General features: G+C 49.3%; 1 protein-coding gene across 2 annotated transcripts in view; it reads left to right on the top strand.

Annotated features, from left to right (window-relative positions):
- The window catches only part of NDUFAF5 (NADH:ubiquinone oxidoreductase complex assembly factor 5), a 78,314-nt gene extending 63,307 nt beyond the window's left edge, over window positions 1-15,007 (top strand). For both annotated transcript variants that reach the window (XM_068232465.1, XM_068232464.1), the window contains exons 10-11: window positions 3,712-3,794; window positions 14,372-15,007. In XM_068232465.1, coding sequence (XP_068088566.1) covers window positions 3,712-3,794; window positions 14,372-14,467 — 179 coding nt within the window. In that variant the 3' untranslated portion in view covers window positions 14,468-15,007. The remainder of the gene's footprint in view (window positions 1-3,711; window positions 3,795-14,371) is intronic.
- The last annotated feature ends 2,853 nt before the right edge of the window (window positions 15,008-17,860 follow it).

Genomic DNA, 17,860 nt, shown 5'->3' with positions numbered 1-17,860 from the left:
CTACTGACTCATGGCTTACATGAAGTCACAGAGGACGTACATATACTGTAGTGGTGGATAAAGTGGTTAAAGTAGCTTACAAACAAGTGAGGGCACCTCTGCTCTACAGTATAACCACAGACAAACTTATATTTTGAGCTCTGGATTCTTAACCCGATTTTTAGTGTGCATACATAGATCCCATTTTATTTGTTTCGTAGTATTCAAAATATGTTGGCCAATCAAAATTTGATGTGTGTATAAACCCTTAATCAGAAAATCTCAGGCTGCCAAGAGCATTGCTGGAACAGACTACAGGCAATTGAGGGTCTTTCCATTCAGACAGACTGTCTGTTATTCTGCCAATAAAATAAAGACGGCATTAAAGTCCCTCTTAGAAATGAGGTGTAGACTACTGTACCGTGTTAGCCATCAGTGAAAAGTAGGAAGTTTGAGGATTATACCATTTTTTGGCTAACTTAAAGTGTCCCAGAACTGTGGGAAAAGGAATACTCACCCGCAGCTTTCTCCAGCAGCATAAACACTTGTGAATTCCATGCCGTCCTCACGTGGTCTGCCGTTCAGCCGCGATAAGCCCCGGTAATAGGCCCAGTCGGGTCCTGTCTGGTTCTTCTCTGCATGCGCGGACCTCCCGTGCATGCGCAGTAGACCCAGACTAATGCGACTGAGCAAGTTACCGGGGCTGATCAAGGCTGAAGGTAGACCACGTGAGGATGGCGTAGAACTCACACATGCTTATGGGGGTGGAGGAACCTGCGGTTGAGTATCAAATCTTCTTTTTCCACAGTTCTGGTTTACTTTAGCTGACTAGAGACTCTGCAATGCAAGGTTTAATTTTTATATTGTACAGGTGACTAATTAAAGGACACCTGAAGTGAGAGGGATATGGCTGCCATATTTCCTCTTAAACAATCCCATTTGGCTGGCATCCTGCTGATCCTTTGCCTGTAATACTTTTAGCTATAGACCCTGAGCAAGCATATGCAGATCAGGTGTTTCTGACCGAAGTTTGACTAGATTAGCCACAGGCTTGTTGCAGGTGTGTGATCCAGAAACAACTGCAGCCAAAGAAGAGATGTGTTAATGTTTATTATATATGTTACGGCCAGAACCCGAAGTGTGGCCACTTCTAGTTCTGGCCGGCCACTTCGGGTTCTGGCCGGCCAATGTTAGAAATGGAATGTTACGCCGTCTCGCTGCGGCCAAATTGATGACAAGTTGCTTAATTTAATGAAATATAGCCGGCGGCAATGTAATAGATGAAGCCGCCGGCTTTCGCACTGCCTCTCTCCTCTCCCCGATCGCCCCCCCCCCGCCTCCCATACAATAAGTAGCAGCCGGCGGGGACACGCGTGTCCCGAGAGTCGTTCGTCGCGGCAGGGGAATCCTGCCGTTCCTGCAGAGCGGGTGCTGGCAGAAGCGATGTCTGCAGCCTCCCCGCTCTGCTGCCCCTGCTGCGACGAACGACTCTCCGGCTGCATGTCCCCGGCTGCTACGTATATATTGTATGGGAGCGGCGGGGAGAGGAGAGAGAGGGGGGCGGGGGAGAGGAGAGAGGCAGTGCGAAAGCCGGCGGCTTCATCTATTACATTGCCGCCGGCTATATTTCATTAAATTATGCAAGTTGTCATCAATTTGGCCGCAGCGAGACGGCGTAACATTCCATTTCTAACATTGGCCGCTGCGTTGCGGCCACTTCGCACATTGGCCGGCCAGAACCCGAAGTGGCCGGCCAGAACTAGAAATGGCCACACTACGGGTTCTGGACGTAACATATAGATAAAATAAATTAAAAATGCACTTACCACCAGATGCTGAAAATGTTAGAGCGTATCACCCAACATGTGGGTAGTCAGGGAACCCTTTCACGTCTCCTCCCTCCAATTACCGTAGCTGTGGCCAGCAGCAGGGGGCGTCCTGATGTTGATGGACAATCGGAGTGGAGTGATGAATCGTGGGTTCTGGTTCAGAGTGCCTACAGCGCCATGACGCACCCAAAGGGTTCAGCAGGCTAGCCAGGTAATGTGCATTGTTTAAAGGAAATTTTTTACCAATTAGATCTCTCTCAGTTCAGGTGTCCTTCAAAGAGACTCTGTAACAAAAAAAGTTCCCCTGGGGGGTTCTCACCTCGGGAGGGGGAAGCCTCCGGGTCCCAATGAGGCTTCCCTCTCCCCTGTAGCTGCAGGCATCCAGCGATGGCTCTCCCGAAGTCTCCGGCAATCCAGGCTCGACAAGCCTGACAAGCTACATTTATTTACGTTTCCTGGCTCCAGCGGGGGCGCTGTTGCAGCTCTCAGTACGGAGATAGGCGGAAATAGCTGATCTCCGTCAGGTCCGCTCTACTACGCAGGCACAGGCATGTTCAGTCTTATTTTTCCTTACTCAGTATCGACATTACAAACATATGCTAGCTGCAGACTAAGATAAAAACATAATTTTAGTAGCGTTAATTAAAAAAATAGTTTCTATGGCAACAATATATATCATTTTTCCTAATTAACGTTTCCTTTCAGTATCCATCATGGGCTACATGATGACCTACATTACTATTTTTTGAAATGCAGAATGGAACCGTAAGAACTCAGCAGAAGAAAGGAATATTTAGGAAACCCATTTCTTCATGAATTATTCTGGTTTCAGCATTAGGAACATTTCTTGTAACTGTTTATTGCTGCATATTGGTAACCACGCCCTCCCAGTGATGTTCAGCCTAGGCTATGACGTAACACAGCTTTCTGTCCCAGAGCACTCTGGGGGATTAGCCTATACAGTAGAGTCCCAGTTATACGGCACAAGCTGCAATTGCCTGACATCGAATAAATATAATTACTGGTTGCTTGAGAAGTCAAGCAATGGGGGCCTCCAATTAACACTATCAACCAACCACCAGTAGAGTGAATGCAGAGCAGCACCTACCAGAACAGCTAACAAGAGCTCCAGGCCCCAGTCCTCTTAACTTAGTCCCAGATAACCGGTACTTACTTTACTGTATTCCTGTTTACTACACAGATGGGGAGGGCGGTGCTAGCATCACTGATAAATCGGGGTCAGGCGAGACCTTACAATGGGCAAACATTAACTTAATCAATTGTAAATTAATACTGAAAGAAAAGGCCATTTTGATGATTAAGTTACATTGGGGCTAATTTATTAAAGCTACCGTGCTCAAGCAGCGCTGGTTAATACGACCTCAAGTGAGGGTTATACTAACAAGAACACGCTATGTGCAATCCTGTTAGCGAAGCATACGCTCTTCACTTACGTGTGAACATTCCTACTGGCGTTTGATGGCTCATTGTGTGATACTTCAGTAACATGGACACTACTACGTTAATTAAGCACGGACCCTACCACATTAATTAACATAGTAGCAGCTGCGCTACCAAAGTATCATGGTCACGATATGAGGTCATCACACTGCAGTAGGAAGTGTAAGTGAAGAGCGCACGCTATGCTGACAGGACCATGCGTTCGTTAGTATAACCAGCCCTGCTTGAGGTCGTTAGTATTAACGAGTAGCGTTAATAAATCAGCCACATTCAGTGAAGTTCCACTCTAAGTAAACACTTTGCATTGTGAAGTATCCCTCTATAGGCACAATATTTTCAGTGGGCCACAAGTGTTGTCTGATAGAACCACAGCTCACTCCCTTCAGTGTGATTTGATGTAGCACTTGTGCAAGTCTCTGATATACGCTTCCTCTTTGCACAGAGATGTACGGGGAGGAGGATGGCTCAGTACCAGCCACGTTTCAGATATACTATATGATCGGATGGAAGCCTCATGAATCACAGGTAATAGCCAAGACTCCTTGTACACAGCACAGATCGCTCCCAAACTGACAACTACTTCCGAACATCTGTCCATATAAACACAGTAAACATCATTCACTATAGAATGGGGCCATTTCGCAAGTATGGGGAATTCTATTGTTTGTTAATGTAAGAGATATGATGGTTATACTGAGAACAGTATATGAATAACAATACTCTGATGTTTTCATGTAAATGTTAGGCTATTCCAGTGGAATATTATTCAGGTGTAACCATGTGCTGTATTTCAAAATAAAATCATACTGTTGTGCAATAATGCTATTTTGTATTATATAATAATATAATAATATATTATTATTATTCTTAAAGCTTAGGTTTACATTGCTTTACTGAGTGTGGATATCAAGCAAAAATAGGGGCTACCCTCCCGCCACCATTCCCTTCCTTCCCTCATTAACAAGTGCCGCTACCATTACCTCCCTTCCCTCATTAACAAATGCTGCCACCATTACCTCCCTTCCCCCATTAACAAGTGTCGTCACCATTCCCTTCCTTCCCCCATTAACAAGTGCCGTCACCATTCCCTCCCTTCCCTCATTAACAAGTGCTGCCACCATTCTCTCCCTTCCCCCATTAACAAGTGTCGTCACCATTCCCTTCCTTCCCCCATTAACAAGTGCCGTCACCATTCCCTCCCTTCCCTCATTAACAAGTGCTGCCACCATTCTCTCCCTTCCCCCATTAACAAGTGTCGCCACCATTCACTCCCTTCCACCATTAACAAGTGGTGCCACCATTTCCCCCCTTCCCTCATTAACAAGTGCCGCCACCATTCCCTCCCTTCCCTCATTAACAAATGCTGCCACCATTCCCTCCCTTCCTTCATTAACAAGTGCTGCCACCATTCCCTCCCTTCCCCCATTAACAAGTGTCGCCACCATTCACTCCCTTCCACCATTAACAAGTGCCGCCACCATTCCCTCCCTTCCCTCATTAACAAGTGCCGCCACCATTCCCTCCTTTCCCCCATTAACAAGTGCCGCCACCATTCCCTCCCTTCCCCCATTAACAAATGCTGCCACAATTCCCTCCCTTCCCCCATTAACAAGTGCCGCCACCATTCCCTCCCTTCCATCATTAACAAGTGCCGGCACCATTCCCTCCCTACCACCATTAACAAGTGCTGCCACCATTCCCTCCCTTCCCTGATTAAAAAAATGCTGCCACCATTCCCTCCCTTCCCTCATTAACAAATGCTGCCACCATTCCCTCTCTTCCCCCATTAACAAGTGCCGCCACCATTCCCTCCCTTCCACCATTAACAAGTGCCGCCACCATTCCCTCCCTTCCCTTATTAACAAGTGCTGCCGCCATTCCCTCCCTTCCCCCATTAACAAATGCCGCCACCATTCCCTCCCTTCCTTAATTAACAACTGCCGCCACCATTCCCTCCCTTCCTTAATTAACAACTGCCGCCACCATTCCCTCCCTTCCCCCATTAACAAATGCTGCCACCATTCCCTCCCTTCCCCCATTAACAAATGCTGACACCATTTCCTCCCTTCCCTCATTAACAAGTGCCGCCACCATCCCCTCCCTTCCCCCATTAACAAATGCTGCCACCATTCCCTCCCTTCCCTTATTAACAAGTGCCGCCACCATCCCCTCCCTTTCCTAAGCTGCCATCAGTTAAAGGGACCCTGAGCAGTGCTAAAAAAGGAAATCTGGACTTACCTGGGGCTCCCTCCAGCCCCCCATAGCCCGTGAGGTCCGTCGGCATCCTCTTGGTCCCTTCCGCGGTCCCTCTGATAATCCGACGAATTCGGCTGAAGTCACACGTGTGGCACCTCTTCACACCTTTTGCCATAAGTGTCCTGCACATGTTACCTCCCTTCCCTCATTAACAAATGCTGCAACCATTCCCTCCCTTCCCCCATTAACAAGTGCCGCCACCATTCCCTCCCTTTCCTCATTAACAAGTGCCGCCACCATTCCCTCCTTTCCCCCATTAACAAGTGCCGCCACCATTCCCTCCCTTCCCCCATTAACAAATGCTGCCACAATTCCCTCCCTTCCCCCATTAACAAGTGCCGGCACCATTCCCTCCCTTCCACCATTAACAAGTGCTGCCACCATTCCCTCCCTTCCCTGATTAAAAGATGCTGCCACCATTCCCTCCCTTCCCTCATTAACAAATGCTGCCACCATTCCCTCTCTTCCCCCATTAACAAGTGCCGCCACCATTCCCTCCCTTCCACCATTAACAAGTGCCGCCACCATTCCCTCCCTTCCACCATTAACAAGTGCCGCCACCATTCCCTCCTTTCCCCCATTAAGAAGTGCTGCCACCATTCCCTCCCTTCCCTCATTAACAAGTGCCGCCACCATTCCCTCCCTTCCACCATTAACAAGTGCTGCCACCATTCCCTCCCTTCCCTCATTAAAAAATGCTGCCACCATTCCCTCCCTTCCTTAATTAACAAATGCTGCCACCATTCCCTCTCTTCCCCCATTAACAAGTGCCGCCACCATTCCCTCCCTTCCCTCATTAACAAGTGCCGCCACCATTCCCTCCCTTCCACCATTAACAAGTGCCGCCACCATTCCCTTCCTTCCACCATTAACAAGTGCCGCCATCATTCCCTCCCTTCCACCATTAACAAGTGCCGCCACCATTCCCTCCCTTCCCTCATTAACAAGTGCCGCCACCATTCCCTCCCTTCCCTCATTAACAAGTGCTGCCGCCATTCCCTCCCTTCCCTCATTAACAAATGCCGCCACCATTCCCTCCCTTCCCCCATTAACAAGTGCCGCCATCATTCCCTCCCTTCCTTAATTAACAACTGCCGCCACCATTCCCTCCCTTCCCCCATTAACAAATGCTTCCACCATTCCCTCCCTTCCCCCATTAACAAATGCCTCCACCATTCCCTCCCTTCCCTCATTAACAAGTGCCTCCACCATTCCCTCCCTTCCCCCATTAACAAATGCTGCCACCATTCCCTCCCTTCCCTCATTAACAAGTGCCGCCACCATCCCCTCCCTTCCCTAAGCTGCCATCAGTTAAAGGGACCCTGAGCAGTGCTAAAAAAGGAAATCTGGACTTACCTGGGGCTCCCTCTAGCCCCCCATAGCCCGTGAGGTCCGTCGGCATCCTCTTGGTCCCTTCAGCGGTCCCTCTGATAATCCGACGAATTCGGCTGAAGTCACACGTGTGGCACCTCTTCACACCTTTTGCCATAAGTGTCCTGCACATGTTACCTCCCTTCCCTCATTAACAAATGCTGCAACCATTCCCTCCCTTCCCACATTAACAAGTGCCGCCACCATTCCCTCCCTTTCCTCATTAACAAGTGCCGCCACCATTCCCTCCTTTCCCCCATTAACAAGTGCCGCCACCATTCCCTCCCTTCCCCCATTAACAAATGCTGCCACAATTCCCTCCCTTCCCCCATTAACAAGTGCCGGCACCATTCCCTCCCTTCCACCATTAACAAGTGCTGCCACCATTCCCTCCCTTCCCTGATTAAAAGATGCTGCCACCATTCCCTCCCTTCCCTCATTAACAAATGCTGCCACCATTCCCTCTCTTCCCCCATTAACAAGTGCCGCCACCATTCCCTCCCTTCCACCATTAACAAGTGCCGCCACCATTCCCTCCCTTCCACCATTAACAAGTGCCGCCACCATTCCCTCCTTTCCCCCATTAAGAAGTGCTGCCACCATTCCCTCCCTTCCCTCATTAACAAGTGCCGCCACCATTCCCTCCCTTCCACCATTAACAAGTGCTGCCACCATTCCCTCCCTTCCCTCATTAAAAAATGCTGCCACCATTCCCTCCCTTCCTTAATTAACAAATGCTGCCACCATTCCCTCTCTTCCCCCATTAACAAGTGCCGCCACCATTCCCTCCCTTCCCTCATTAACAAGTGCCGCCACCATTCCCTCCCTTCCACCATTAACAAGTGCCGCCACCATTCCCTTCCTTCCACCATTAACAAGTGCCGCCATCATTCCCTCCCTTCCACCATTAACAAGTGCCGCCACCATTCCCTCCCTTCCCTCATTAACAAGTGCCGCCACCATTCCCTCCCTTCCCTCATTAACAAGTGCTGCCGCCATTCCCTCCCTTCCCTCATTAACAAATGCCGCCACCATTCCCTCCCTTCCCCCATTAACAAGTGCCGCCATCATTCCCTCCCTTCCTTAATTAACAACTGCCGCCACCATTCCCTCCCTTCCCCCATTAACAAATGCTTCCACCATTCCCTCCCTTCCCCCATTAACAAATGCCTCCACCATTCCCTCCCTTCCCTCATTAACAAGTGCCTCCACCATTCCCTCCCTTCCCCCATTAACAAATGCTGCCACCATTCCCTCCCTTCCCTCATTAACAAGTGCCGCCTCCCTTCCCTAAGCTGCCATCAGTTAAAGGGACCCTGAGCAGTGCTAAAAAAGGAAATCTGGACTTACCTGGGGCTCCCTCCAGCCCCCCATAGCCCGTGAGGTCCGTCGGCATCCTCTTGGTCCCTTCCGCGGTCCCTCTGATAATCCGACGAATTCGGCTGAAGTCACACGTGTGGCACCTCTTCACACCTTTTGCCATAAGTGTCCTGCACATGTTACCTCCCTTCCCTTATTAACAAATGCTGACACCATTCCCTCCCTTCCCCCGTTAACAAGTGCCGCCACCATTCCCTCCCTTCCCCCATTAACAATTGCCGCCACCATTCCCTCCCTTCCCCCATTAACAAGTGCCGTCACCATTCCCTCCCTTCCCCCAAGTGCCGCCACCATTCCCTCCCTTCCATCATTAACAAGTGCCGCCACCATTCCCTCCCTTCCACCATTAACAAGTGCCGCCGCCATTCCCTCCCTGCCCCCATTAACAAGTGCCGCCACCATTGCCTCCCTTCCCTCGTTAACAAGTGCTGCCGCCATTCCCTCCCTTCCCCCATTAACAAATGCTGCCACCATTCCCTCCCCCCATTAACAAGTGCTGCCACCATTCCCTCCCTTCCCTCATTAACAAGTGCCGCCACCATTCCCTCCCTGCCCCCATTAACAAGTGCCGCCACCATTCCCTCCCTTCCCCCATTAACAAGTGCCGCCACCATTCCCTCCCTTCACCCATTAACAAGTGCCGCCACCATTCCCTCCCTCCCCCATTAACAAGTGCCGCCACCATTCCCTCCCTTCCCCCATTAACAACTGCCGCCACCATTCCCTCCCTTCCCCCATTAACAAGTCCCGCCACCATTCCATCCCTTCCCCCATTAACAAGTGCCGCCGCCATTCCCTCCCTTCCCTCATTAACAAATGCTGCCACCATTCCCTCCCTTCCCCCATTAACAAGTGTCGCCACCATTCACTCCCTTCCACCATTAACAAGAGCTGCCACCATTTCCCCCCTTCCCTCATTAACAAGTGCCGCCACCATTCCCTCCCTTCCCTCATTAACAAGTGCCGCCACCATTGCCTCCCTTCCTCCATTAACAAGTGCTGCCACCATTCCCTCCCTTCCCTCATCAACAAATGCTGCCACCATTCCCTCCCTTCCCCCATTAACAATGCTGCCACCATTCCCTCCCTTACCTCATTAACAAGTGCCGCCACCATTGCCTCCCTTCCACCATTAACAAGTGCTGCCACCATTCCCTCCCTTCCCTCATTAACAAATTCTGCCACCATTCCCTCCCTTCCCCCATTAACAAGTGCTGCCACAATTCCCTCCCTTCACCCATTAACAAGTGCCGCCACCATTCCCTCCCTTCCACCATTAACAAGTGCCGCCACCATTCCCTCCCTTCCCCCATTAACAAGTGCTGCCACCATTCCCTCCCTTCCCTCATCAACAAATGCTGCCACCATTCCCTCCCTTCCCCCATTAACAATGCTGCCACCATTCCCTCCCTTCCCTCATTAACAAGTGCCGCCACCATTGCCTCCCTTCCCTCGTTAACAAGTGCTGCCGCCATTCCCTCCCTTCCCCCATTAACAAATGCTGTCACCATTCCCTCCTTTCCCCCATTAACAAATGCTGTCACCATTCCCTCCTTTCCCCCATTAACAAGTGCCGCCGCCATTCCCTCCCTGCCCCCATTAACAAGTGCCGCCACCATTGCCTCCCTTCCCTCGTTAACAAGTGCTGCCGCCATTCCCTCCCTTCCCCCATTAACAAATGCTGCCACCATTCCCTCCCCCCATTAACAAGTGCTGCCACCATTCCCTCCCTTCCCTCATTAACAAGTGCCGCCACCATTCCCTCCCTGCCCCCATTAACAAGTGCCGCCACCATTCCCTCCCTTCCCCCATTAACAAGTGCCGCCACCATTCCCTCCCTTCACCCATTAACAAGTGCCGCCACCATTCCCTCCCTCCCCCATTAACAAGTGCCGCCACCATTCCCTCCCTTCCCCCATTAACAACTGCCGCCACCATTCCCTCCCTTCCCCCATTAACAAGTCCCGCCACCATTCCATCCCTTCCCCCATTAACAAGTGCCGCCGCCATTCCCTCCCTTCCCTCATTAACAAATGCTGCCACCATTCCCTCCCTTCCCCCATTAACAAGTGTCGCCACCATTCACTCCCTTCCACCATTAACAAGAGCTGCCACCATTTCCCCCCTTCCCTCATTAACAAGTGCCGCCACCATTCCCTCCCTTCCCTCATTAACAAGTGCCGCCACCATTGCCTCCCTTCCTCCATTAACAAGTGCTGCCACCATTCCCTCCCTTCCCTCATCAACAAATGCTGCCACCATTCCCTCCCTTCCCCCATTAACAATGCTGCCACCATTCCCTCCCTTACCTCATTAACAAGTGCCGCCACCATTGCCTCTCTTCCACCATTAACAAGTGCTGCCACCATTCCCTCCCTTCCCTCATTAACAAATTCTGCCACCATTCCCTCCCTTCACCCATTAACAAGTGCCGCCACCATTCCCTCCCTCCCCCATTAACAAGTGCCGCCACCATTCCCTCCCTTCCCCCATTAACAACTGCCGCCACCATTCCCTCCCTTCCCCCATTAACAAGTCCCGCCACCATTCCATCCCTTCCCCCATTAACAAGTGCCGCCGCCATTCCCTCCCTTCCCTCATTAACAAATGCTGCCACCATTCCCTCCCTTCCCCCATTAACAAGTGTCGCCACCATTCACTCCCTTCCACCATTAACAAGAGCTGCCACCATTTCCCCCCTTCCCTCATTAACAAGTGCCGCCACCATTCCCTCCCTTCCCTCATTAACAAGTGCCGCCACCATTGCCTCCCTTCCTCCATTAACAAGTGCTGCCACCATTCCCTCCCTTCCCTCATCAACAAATGCTGCCACCATTCCCTCCCTTCCCCCATTAACAATGCTGCCACCATTCCCTCCCTTACCTCATTAACAAGTGCCGCCACCATTGCCTCCCTTCCACCATTAACAAGTGCTGCCACCATTCCCTCCCTTCCCTCATCAACAAATGCTGCCACCATTCCCTCCCTTCCCCCATTAACAATGCTGCCACCATTCCCTCCCTTCCCTCATTAACAAGTGCCGCCACCATTGCCTCCCTTCCCTCGTTAACAAGTGCTGCCGCCATTCCCTCCCTTCCCCCATTAACAAATGCTGTCACCATTCCCTCCTTTCCCCCATTAACAAATGCTGTCACCATTCCCTCCTTTCCCCCATTAACAAGTGCCGCCGCCATTCCCTCCCTGCCCCCATTAACAAGTGCCGCCACCATTGCCTCCCTTCCCTCGTTAACAAGTGCTGCCGCCATTCCCTCCCTTCCCCCATTAACAAATGCTGCCACCATTCCCTCCCCCCATTAACAAGTGCTGCCACCATTCCCTTCCTTCCCTCATTAACAAGTGCCGCCACCATTCCCTCCCTGCCCCCATTAACAAGTGCCGCCACCATTCCCTCCCTTCCCCCATTAACAAGTGCCGCCACCATTCCCTCCCTTCACCCATTAACAAGTGCCGCCACCATTCCCTCCCTCCCCCATTAACAAGTGCCGCCACCATTCCCTCCCTTCCCCCATTAACAACTGCCGCCACCATTCCCTCCCTTCCCCCATTAACAAGTCCCGCCACCATTCCATCCCTTCCCCCATTAACAAGTGCCGCCGCCATTCCCTCCCTTCCCTCATTAACAAATGCTGCCACCATTCCCTCCCTTCCCCCATTAACAAGTGTCGCCACCATTCACTCCCTTCCACCATTAACAAGAGCTGCCACCATTTCCCCCCTTCCCTCATTAACAAGTGCCGCCACCATTCCCTCCCTTCCCTCATTAACAAGTGCCGCCACCATTGCCTCCCTTCCTCCATTAACAAGTGCTGCCACCATTCCCTCCCTTCCCTCATCAACAAATGCTGCCACCATTCCCTCCCTTCCCCCATTAACAATGCTGCCACCATTCCCTCCCTTACCTCATTAACAAGTGCCGCCACCATTGCCTCCCTTCCACCATTAACAAGTGCTGCCACCATTCCCTCCCTTCCCTCATTAACAAATTCTGCCACCATTCCCTCCCTTCCCCCATTAACAAGTGCTGCCACAATTCCCTCCCTTCACCCATTAACAAGTGCCGCCACCATTCCCTCCCTTCCACCATTAACAAGTGCCGCCACCATTCCCTCCCTTCCCTGATTAACAAGTGCCGCCATAATTCCCTCCCTTCCCCCATTAACAAGTGCTGCCACCATTCCCTCCCTTCCCTCATCAACAAATGCTGCCACCATTCCCTCCCTTCCCCCATTAACAATGCTGCCACCATTCCCTCCCTTCCCTCATTAACAAGTGCCGCCACCATTGCCTCCCTTCCCTCGTTAACAAGTGCTGCCGCCATTCCCTCCCTTCCCCCATTAACAAATGCTGTCACCATTCCCTCCTTTCCCCCATTAACAAATGCTGCCACCATTCCCTCCCTTCCCCCATTAACAAATGCTGCCACCATTCCCTACCTTCCCTCATTAACAAATGCTGCCACCATTCCCTCCCTTCCCCCATTAACAAGTGCCGCCACCATTCCCTCCCTTCCCCCATTAACAAATGCTGCCACCATTCCCTCCCTTCCCTCATTAACAAGTGCCGCCACCATCCCCTCCCTTTCCTAAGCTGCTATCAGTTAAAGGGACCCTGAGCAGTGCTAAAAAAGGAAATCTGGACTTACCTGGGGCTCCCTCCAGCCCCCCATAGCCCGTGAGGTCCGTCGGCATCCTCTTGGTCCCTTCCGCGGTCCCTCTAATAATCTGGCGAATTCGGCTGAAGTCACACATGTGGCACCTCTTCACACCGGTTGCCATAAGTGTCCTGCACATGTTACCTCCCTTCCCTCATTAACAAATGCTGCCACCATTCCCTCCCTTCCCCCATTAACAAGTGCCGTCACCATTCCCTCCCTTCCCCCATTAACAAGTCCTGCCACCATTCCCTCCCTCCCCCATTAACAAGTGCCGCCACCATTCCCTCCCTTCCCTCATTAACAAGTGCCACCACCATTCCCTCCCTTCTACCATTAACAAGTGCCGCCACCATTCCCTCCCTTCCCCCATTAACAAGTGCCGCCACCATCCCCTCCCTTCCCTAAGCTGCCATCAGTTAAAGGGACCCTGAGCAGTGCCAAGAAAGGAAATCTGGACTTACCTGGGGCTTCCTCCGGCCCCCCATAGCCCGTGAGGTCTGTCGGCATCCTCTTGGTCCCTTCTGCTGTCCCTCTGATAATCCAGCGAGTTCGGCTGAAGTCACACGTGTGGCACGTCTTCACAACGGTTGCTACAAGTGTCCTGCACATGTGCAGTTCTCTGAAGACTGAACCACGCAGGACGCTTATGGCGACCAGCATAATGGTGAGCCAGGGGACCGCACGCGCAACTTTAACCAAAGTCGCCAGATTACCGGAGCTGCTAGTGGGACCACGGAAGGGACCAACAGGATGCCGGGGGACCTCGCTAGCTACGGGGGGCTGGAGGAAGCCCCAGGTAAGTCCAGATTTCCTTTTTTTGGCACTGCTCAGGGTCCCTTAGAGGCAGAACGTTTTGAACTAAGATTAACCCATTTACTGTGTAACTGAACTGAAAAGATTCAAAGCGTGAGCTTTTAATGTAAGCTATTCTTCAGACTGCCGTCCTGTGGCAGGATTGCATTATTTATCCTGACTTCAATTTACATCAGTAACTATTGTTGCAGTTACACTTTAACCTTGGATATCCTTGAAAATTACAATCACATTTCATATCATTACTTTCTTCTCGGTTAAAAAGAAACCGAACAATATTTGTGCCTAACAATGAGTATTTCACCTGTATGACGGTAAAGACCCGCAGCGTATTATGCCGCGCTCCACTGCTTTTACAAGTAGCCGTAAATGAGTGTTTGGTCAGGTTAGACCTGATCTGATACACCCCATATTATTAAACAAGCTAAACATTTATCACTCTTTATGTTAAATGAATTCATTGGTTTTCACTATAAAGCAACATCAGATCCATTAGATGTAGCGGCTAGGATGAGATTGTGCAGTGATTCAATTTAGCCGGAGCGCTGCATGAGGAGATTGTAGAATGGGCCTGAAATATTTTCTCTGTCTCGTTTTGTACTTTCAGGCAAAGCCGGCCACTAGAGGTTCTGCTACCGCGTCTTTCGGGGAGCTCGGAAAAGTAAATGAAATTGTATCAAAGACTAAGAAAAATGAGAGCTAAATGGCCCTCTTTTCACGGAAGAATGGGAAAGCGACAGATTTTGTATAAATAAATGTTTTCTAAAGATGATTTCCTAAATATATTTGTTTTATAGCAGCAGGGTTGTTTTTGGAAACTTCTAATTAAAGCGGACCTGAACTTACAACTTCCTCTCTGCTCTAAAAGATAAGCAACAATATACCTTTAATACTAATAAAATACCTTTAAAGAAAAAAATCATTTGTTACAGCTGATACAAATCCTGCTCTAAATCTGCAGTGGGTCTACTTCCTGCTTTCGTGGAAGCAGACATAGGGTTAACATCCTGTGTTTACAAATTAGCTGCTCTGCCTAGGCAGCCAGCTGACACAGCTGAGGGATCAAATTACAGTGGTGATTAGTCACAGATGAGAGGGAATAAGACAGGCTAAACTCTCTAAGTGCATTTCTATGTTTTCCTTCTGTCCTGTGTAAGAGTTCAGGTCCACTTTAAGGCAGAGCTAGTAGCTTACTCTATGAACAACCCCATTTTGATGATAATAAAGATTCATGAAATGGCAATCAAGAGACCTCAAGTGTGTTTGTTTGTTTTTTTAAATAGGCTTTACTTTGTGTTTATTATATCCCAACTACTGGGCAGTTTCTACATGAGCAGGAAAATTGACATTGCCAGTATTTAATTTTTTGCAAAGATTACATAAAGCCTACAGGTGGGTATGCAGTATGCACACAAGCACAAAAACCACCTGAAGCAACAGTTTGGGGATAAGTGCTGTACAGACTCATCACAAGGTTACAGCCTCACTACCGATTCTGTTGCTATGGAGGAGGGAAAACGGCTCAGTGCACAATGTAGCTGCTGAAAGTGGAGGAGGTAAGAAGGAGAACAGTGCACCTGGCAATCATCCGGTACTACCGATCTCTCGGTGATGAATCAGTGAGTTTGTACACCTGCTAGGGTCTCAGCATTGATGGCCCCGACAGGCTGCCTTGCTGAGAGCCTTTTAGCATGTGTACAAAACTTGCGATTATCTTCATTCTGCCTAACTTCCATTGTGGCCCGGTCTGTTTCACTTTGTTCTTTTTTTCCTGTTGCCAACTTAGCATGTTCTAAAAGTGGACCTCTTGTGTAAATTGCACATTCCACGGGTCCTCTTCTAATAGGAAATTATAATTACTTGCTTTCTGTTCCCACTGAATCCTTCCCTGAGCCCTGTATCCATAGGCTTCCACCGCATAGCCCACCTTCCTGCAGAAAACCTCTATGGTCTTTTCCTGTGTCTTGCGAAGAGAAAACACCAAGGTGTTTTTCTGCAGGGGGAAGGGCTACATGCCGGAATCCAGCGGGTACAGGGCGGGGGCGGGGGGGGGGGGGGATGCCACAGTAGGCAATTATAACTTCCTATTAGAAGAGAACCCATCAAATGTGCAATTTACACTGGTGGTCTACTTTATCCTGTATATTGATTGCCACCGGCACAGACATAGTTACATAGTTGGGTTGAATAAAAAAAAATTCTTCCAACGAGTTCAACCTGAAAACATGGAGCACTACCCGGCACCCTCACATATCGCCAGAGGAAGGCGAAAAACCCTAATAATCTTTGGACCAATTCGCCATAAAAGGTAAAAAAAAAAAATCCTTCCCGACTCCAGATGGCAATCAGATAAAATCCCTGGATCAACACCACCGACAATTACCTAGTAATTAATGCCATGGATATCCTTCAATGCAAGGAAAGCATCCAAGCCCCAAACTGTAGCTTGGATTCTGACTTTGACTTATTGCAAAAAAATGGTAGTTGCTCAATCCGGCTGATAACCATCATATGAGGAGCTCATGAGGCTGGACAATTACACGAAGCAAAATTTAAAGGGACCTGGGTTCAAAACTCACAGATAGCCAGCAGGCTAACAACATCCTAAAATAAACAGGTCCCTTTAAATGTAGCTTTATTGCAGCCTGCACTGACCTGTTTACTGCTTGTATCTACCTGCCACATGCCAAGGCTCCCAGTCTCTCTCCATCCTCAGGTTTCTAGACACCAAGGGCTTGATTCACAAAGCGGTGCTAACCCAGTTAGAGACTTTAGGCATGATAACCATTGCACCACGCTGGTGAAAAGCCAGTTTAGGTGTGATAAGTTTAGGCATGATAAGTTTAGGTGTGATAAGTTTAGGCATGATAAGTTTAGATAAGTTTAGATCGCTTGCAAAGTCCCGCACGCAAAGCAGCGCCATTAAACTTTATTCGAAGTGCACCAGACTTTGCTAGCGTAAAACGTTTGATCAGCTGTGCACTGCGGTGCTAACCCAGTTGGCGCTTAAACTTATCATGCATAAACTTATCACACCTAAACTTATCATGCCTAAACTTATCACACCTAAACTTATCACCCCTAAACTTATCATGCCTAAACTGAGTTTAGGCATGATAAAGGGCTTTTCACCAGCGTGCTAACTGTTAGCACCGCTTTGTGAATCAGGCCCCAAGTGTTGCCTCTAAGTGAAGAACAGTAGTTGCTTAGACTCCACACCCTGGGAGAGCCCACACCTATCGCCAGTCCCTGGGTCAGTAGGACACCTGCTACCCGTAATACCAGACAACTGTAAGAAGAGAAGGCAGAAGATATGGACCTGTTTTGTTGGGTGCCATTCTGCTGCAAACCGCACTTGTGCTTTAGGATTTCAGCATCAGTCTCTGCTGGTTCCTGCAGAAGCTTTAGAAACATCACTGTAATAAACTAAGCAGCTTAATTCATTTTTCACTCCCTGCAGATTAGAGCCTTAACAATCAGCTGTGATTAATATTTATTGACAGACAATTAATGGGAACATTTCAGCAAACCTGAAAAAAAACCCCAGTTTATTGCATTTTAAATTAGACAACTTGTCCAAGAAAGCTCAACTGCTCGGCTAGATGATTACCGTGCGATTAGATGGCAATGATTTACACGCCGACTTAAAAGCAATCTTATTACCATCACTTGTCTAACCCATTCCCATCTGATTACACTGCTCACTGTAAAATGAAAATCTATTAGAAAATTAAAGTGGACATGTTAGCTGAAATGGTCTCTTTGAATAAGAAAATTCATTTCCTTTGAAGGGAATGGATGGTCCTAATTATATTGTGTTTACCTGCGTTGCGCTGGTGACATGACCGTGTCACGCCAAGTCCTGATGAATACATCTCTGCCAAATGGAGAACGGCCAGAGGATCTTTCTCCAGCAATGGCATTGGGGAATATTTAAAAGTCTTTTTACTGTCCTTCTACATTTTGTTGCCAGCTACTTAATACTTAAATTTATAATACAAAAAATGTATACAGGAAAACGTTACATGTTTCAAATATTGAAGAAGGGGGGGAAAAAAAGCATGGACCGCCCTATCAGAATCAGAATCTATTTGGC

Source organism: Hyperolius riggenbachi, chromosome 4 (genome assembly GCF_040937935.1).
Source record: "Hyperolius riggenbachi isolate aHypRig1 chromosome 4, aHypRig1.pri, whole genome shotgun sequence".
Taxonomy (NCBI): domain Eukaryota; kingdom Metazoa; phylum Chordata; class Amphibia; order Anura; family Hyperoliidae; genus Hyperolius; species Hyperolius riggenbachi.
Note: the sequence above shows the minus strand (reverse complement) of the source record. Positions and strands in the feature narration are given on the sequence as shown.